This window comes from Callionymus lyra, chromosome 1 (genome assembly GCF_982586985.1).
Source record: "Callionymus lyra chromosome 1, fCalLyr1.hap1.1, whole genome shotgun sequence".
Classification (NCBI taxonomy): Eukaryota; Metazoa; Chordata; class Actinopteri; order Syngnathiformes; family Callionymidae; genus Callionymus; species Callionymus lyra.
In genome coordinates this window covers 15717982-15723575 of record NC_141818.1, presented here as the reverse complement: position 1 = coordinate 15723575, position 5594 = coordinate 15717982, and the positions used below count along the sequence as shown (strand labels likewise).

Below are 5594 nucleotides of genomic sequence, written 5' to 3'. Positions count from 1 at the left end.
TTTGTATTCGGCTCTTAGTGACTCCTTAGGGAATTTGCATTCTTTAATAAGGAAAATAAAAAACTGTTAAAATAAACAATTAGAAAAAGAAAACAATGATATCCAAATAATTAGTGGAAAATTACCTAAAACTTGTTTTGTATATATATATGTATATATATATACTGTATATATAAACTTATATTCGAGTTTTAATGTCAATATATTTAAATAAATGTATATAGATTTTCTAATAAATTATATAATGTCTAATTTAATCGGTTGAATATTTTTAATTCAAAATCTCAAATATGTATTGTCTGTATTTTATTGCAAACTAATGATGTCAGTTCGTGTTGTTTGATGATGGAGATTAAATCTCCTTCATGGTGAGTTGAAGCTCATGTTATCTTTAAAAAGACTCTTTTAAAAGAGGTCAGTCACTCACGAGCTCTTATCCCCACTTTAGAGCTCTGATCGAGATTCAGTTACGCATAAAACATCCTTCGTATTGTCCTTTACACACTACATTCAAAGTTATTTCCTAAAATAAATGCTTTATTTGTATTTTTAAGTTACATTTCCTGAGAACGATGGCCCCTAATTTAGTGGTTTTAATTGATTTTTTACACGTTTATTCGTACCAAATTAGGGACATTTGGGTTCCAGCATTAACAAATATTAAACATAAATATTATACTAAGCAAGCATGTTAAATATTTTTAAATTAAAAGGACTAAATGTTCATCCCTGCTGCCTATATAATAATTTAAATGGACATTACATCAACGGATCCTTCACCAGGTCACATCCTGCAGCCTCGACAGAGATAAGAGAGCAGGATTCCTTCAAGTGTCAATCACTCACCTCATCTGTTAATTGGCCCATTAGAGGTTCTGAAGTGGGCTGGACCTGCTGTAAGGTGAGAAGATGAGGTGCAGACCCTGGGTGTGGGCCAGGATGACAGATATCTCTCCCACTCCTGCTCTTTTATCTGGACACTCACATCTCGTCTCGGAATGAGTGAAAACGTCCGGTACCGTCGCCCCGCCAGGATGCACCCCAGCTCCTCCACGACCCCCTTCTCCGTCAAGGACATCCTCAACCTGGACTATGAGCAGGACTTCTCCAGAAGTGAGCAGGTGGTCCCGCTGCCGTGTCGGGGAGCCCTCGGGGAGGTCGGTACCGACGGGTTTTACGAGGAGCAGCTGGTCTGTGGAGCTGAAGAGAAGATGGATCTGAGGAGGGAAGAGACGCAGGAACACGGTGAGACCCTTTGACAGTATTCATTTAAATACACTGGAACTAAACACTCACGGAATAATACCACCAGCGATACACTTTTGACGCGAAAACGTTTGATAAATTCGCTTTAATTTCCTTTTTTTCTATTCAGCAATGTTGAGAGAAGCTAAACTAAATAATGATTTATACTTAATTCTACATATTTAGTTGATAAATTGCATGTTATTGTATGAAGGCAGACGTTTTATATTATTTCTAAATGATTGTATTATAAAATAAAATAAATATAAACAAGGAAGCAATTGAGAACAATAATCAAAACATTAATAAATATATATTTTTAACACATGTTGGAGCTTTTATAATATTTTGTAATTAAATGAAATGTAAAGTATTCAAAAAAATATATTTAATTGATGATTGATTTTTTTTTCAACAGTCACCCTTATATAAAAGAAAAAAAATAGCGTATTTAATTTCCAAGTTCCTCATTTTATGAATCAAATCTTCTAGTTTTAAATCTAAAAGACTAATTGAATTACCTTACGTTTTGATTCTTGATAAAGTCGAACTTTCAGGAAAAACCTTAAACATTTTAAATGTTTGTGTTTGTTCACTGCTTTTTTTTTTGCTTTTTTTTTTTACTCCTGAAACACGTTGTTTGGCATTTTTATTTTACTTTTTATTTGCTGTTCTATTATCTCTTCTATTTGTGTATTCCCTGTTAGTGTGAAAATTGACGTTTAAGTGAATTATTAACATGATAAAATATGTTTAATGTCACAAACCACTACTATAATATAAAAAAACTAGTTTAAAAGATGTTTAGTAACATTGAAATGTGGCTCAATAGTTGCTGTAAATTAAGACAAGCTTACATGAATAGTGTTAAATGCATGTTATATAGATATAAATAAAGTAAATACTAAGTTCATGTTTGTGTCTCCAGACCTGGACAGCGACAGCGGCGTCTCGTCTCCCTGCAGCCGCAGGCCGCGCAGGAAACCCCGCGTCCTCTTCTCTCAGGCTCAGGTGTCGGAGCTGGAGCGACGGTTCCGACAGCAGCGGTACCTGTCCGGTCCGGAGCGGGAGCACCTGGCGCTGGTCATCAAGCTCACGTCCACGCAGGTGAAGATCTGGTTCCAGAACCGGCGCTACAAGTGCAAGCGTCAGCGGCAGGACCGGAGCCTGGAGCTGGAGGCTGGATACTTCCCGCCCCGGACGGTGTCGGTGCCGGTGCTGGTTCGGGACGGGAGACTCTGCGGCTCCGGATCGCAACACCTGGCGCCTTATAATGTGACTCTGGGACAGTACCAGTCTGGGTTTGGGTTCGGAGGCGTGTACAGCAGCGGGTATAACGTGGACAGCGAGGCTCACTTCTTCTCAGAGGCCAGAGGATGGTGACGCTTTTATTTGAAGGACGATTTGAACAATGAATTAAAGACGAATAAACATTATTTTATTACAAACTAAAACTGATGTTGTTTGTATTATTATCATTATTGTAAAGTTGTGAAGCTGGAACTTTAAAAATGTTTTTTATACATTTTTAATGTATTATTTTTGTGACGTCTGACACATTTTTATGGTAAATGCAATATAAATAAATAACATTCTTTAAGCTATATTTGAACTAAAACAACAAATAAACAAATATAGTTAATTACAAATGTCTGGTTTATTCAATGACTTGATCGTAAATCAGTAGAAGAAAAAAAAACATTGAGGTGGACAAAGATTAACTTTATACATTATAATTTACGTTTTGCATATTATTTAAAACATGATTTAAAATATCAATCAGATCATTATTTGACGCAATTGTTATAGCGTATTTTATCACATGTTAAAACTTCTTAAATCTCAAAATAGTTGTCGCACGCACGCGCGTCGGAAGTGGAGAGAAAACGCTTTAACTGTAAATGAAAACAAAATGAAAGAATGAAAGATAACCTGAAAACAAACACTTGACTGGACATTTTCCTGAAGAAAAAAAAAATTGAATGAAAGATTTCGTTTAAATAAAAAGAATTTGGATGAAATAATCCCAAATCTAAAATATGTAATAAAATAATCCGAAAAGCTGAACGAAATACTTGCTAAAAATGATTAAATAATTAAAAAAATAAAATAAATTGAATCGAATATTTCTTAAAAATGATATAAATTGAATTAAATAAGCCTAAAAATATAATAAATGGAATTTATTACGATTTTGACCTTTATTATAACAAAATGGAATAACAAAATAACTTCACAATAAAAAAAATGGGGGATAATGTCGTTGGTGTAAAAATAAGATGAACTGAAACACAATATATATATATATATATCTCTGGTGGGGTCAGAGTTCAGTTGTTCAGGTGTAACGTGAGCTGGTCCAGCCTCTCTATCAATCTGTGCTCATCATTGTCTCATCCTCCAATCCACTGATAAGACTGAGAGCTCGTCCTGTCTTTGCTTAGTAAACAAACCTGCAGACTCACTGACTCGTCCGCCACTTACACCGGAGAAACTGGTACTGACCATACTGACCTATCGAGTCACTTACAACCAGCTAGTTACTCTATGACGTCACGAGCTTGTTGATGATGAAGTAATGAAGTGATGAAGGCCTGAGGAAGTGAAGAGAGAAGATGCAACTGTTCACAGATAAGGACGCAGATGTAGACTGAGAGGAGACAAGAGACACTTTAAACACATCAGATAAGCGCGTGTGTGTGTGTGTCGAGTTGCCATGTCGTCATCACCGTTTCATGAGTCATTTATTTGGAATCAAGACTCGGCATGACGTCACCAGCAGCCTCGTCATAAAATGATGTATGATGTCACCTGCAGGCGGTGATTGTGGTTTTGATTAAATAAAAAATAACTATTGAGTCACAGTCGTGTATCGTTGATCTCGATCTTTAAACGGATGTTTCTTGAGAAGTGAATAAACACTGAGGTCCAGAAGGGTCGCGTTCAGATGTGACTATGCAGCGCTCTCTGGTGGACGACACTAGTATTAGACGACTGAAATACTAATGAATAATTCGTTCTGGCACTAGTTCTTTTTACGCTTTACACACTATTTTTGCTTGTGAAACAAATACAATAAATAATACGTCATTATTTATTATTGTTTTGATAGTTTAAGCGCTTTGTGACCCTGCTCTGGAAAAGCGCTCTATAAATATAAATTACTTACTTACTTACTACTTAATAATTCAAAAAATAAAATAAATGGAATTTATTACGATTTTGACATCTATTATGACAAAATTAAACTTAGAAATCTGGGCCGTGTATGTAAGACATGTATCTAGTTCAACACTGCAGAAAACTGACCAGAAACTGTTTGCTTCAACTGCGGAAAAATCTCTAAACTTAGGAAAATGATGTAACAACACGATCTGGTTCTTATAATCCATGCATTTTCTCATTTAGACTATTGTAACAGTTTATTGTCGTGTCTAAACGAGAAGGATCTGTCTCGTCTGCAGTTAATACAAATCTCTGCAGCGAGAAGTCTGACCCGCTCTAGTAGAAGAACTCACATTTCTCCGATCCTTAAAACTCTTCATTATTTATTTCAGGATCAACTTTAATATTCTGTTTTTTACTGCTTCCATCAGTGATCTGATCCAGCCTTACACCCCAGCTCGGGCTCTGAGGTCTGTGGATCAGAATCTACTGATGGTTCCTTAACATGCTTCACTTATTTAAGGTAAAGTGAATTAATTATTCTTTGACAAGAATTACTGTTCAAGAAGTGCTCTAAAAGTATTTCGCTAACATTCTTGCCACTTCACAGATGTGCCGCAGTGTTATGATAACATGAATACACAAGTATTGAATCAGGTTCATGTGATGACTTAGAAATATGCAAAGAATTAAATAACCTTAAAATAACAATTAGTACAATGTAGTAATGCTATTTTTATACTTGGTTTATTAGGCGTCAATGGATGATGGAGTACCTTATAGTTTTTTAAGGAAATGTCACCATGTTGAATCAAATTAATTTTAATTCTTAACTCAGTTTAACCATGTATAATTCTGTCCCTGAAGTTCAATAAACTATGTTTATCCTTTACATTTTTGTAATATATATATTTAATAAATTATTTCCAATTAAAATATGTTTGGAAAAATTGGAATTATTCCATGCAAAATATCCAATGTATATATAAAATGTCAGTGAGCTTTATGTGGCCCATTGAGGGAATTCATGGCAGATAATTGTTTTGTGATAGTGATATATTTTTTATTTAGTTTCTTGTGTAACAGGATCGAGTGAAATGATGTAGTGTCATACACCATCCTACACACAGACAACAGCAGCAGTCAAGCGCTTGTGCAACAGTCCAGGTGCAGTAACTTGAAGA

General features: G+C 35.3%; 1 protein-coding gene across 1 annotated transcript; it reads left to right on the top strand.

Annotated features, from left to right (window-relative positions):
- The first annotated feature begins 998 nt into the window (after positions 1-998).
- Positions 999-2628, top strand: nkx2.7 (NK2 transcription factor related 7). The gene is made up of 2 exons (XM_087779209.1): positions 999-1245; positions 2174-2628. The coding sequence occupies exons 1-2, from the start codon at positions 999-1001 to the stop codon at positions 2626-2628; spliced, it is 702 nt and encodes a 233-aa protein (XP_087635335.1).
- The last annotated feature ends 2966 nt before the right edge of the window (positions 2629-5594 follow it).

What these genes read in the sequence shown, in the direction of transcription:
- nkx2.7 (XM_087779209.1), top strand. Translation starts at nt 999, where the DNA reads ATGAGTGAAAACGTCCGGTACCGTCGCCCCGCCAGGATGCACCCCAGC. An exon ending in GGAAGAGACGCAGGAACACG is followed by an intron (nt 1,246 to 2,173) that starts GTGAGACCCTTT and finishes TTGTGTCTCCAG; the next exon opens with ACCTGGACAGCGACAGCGGC.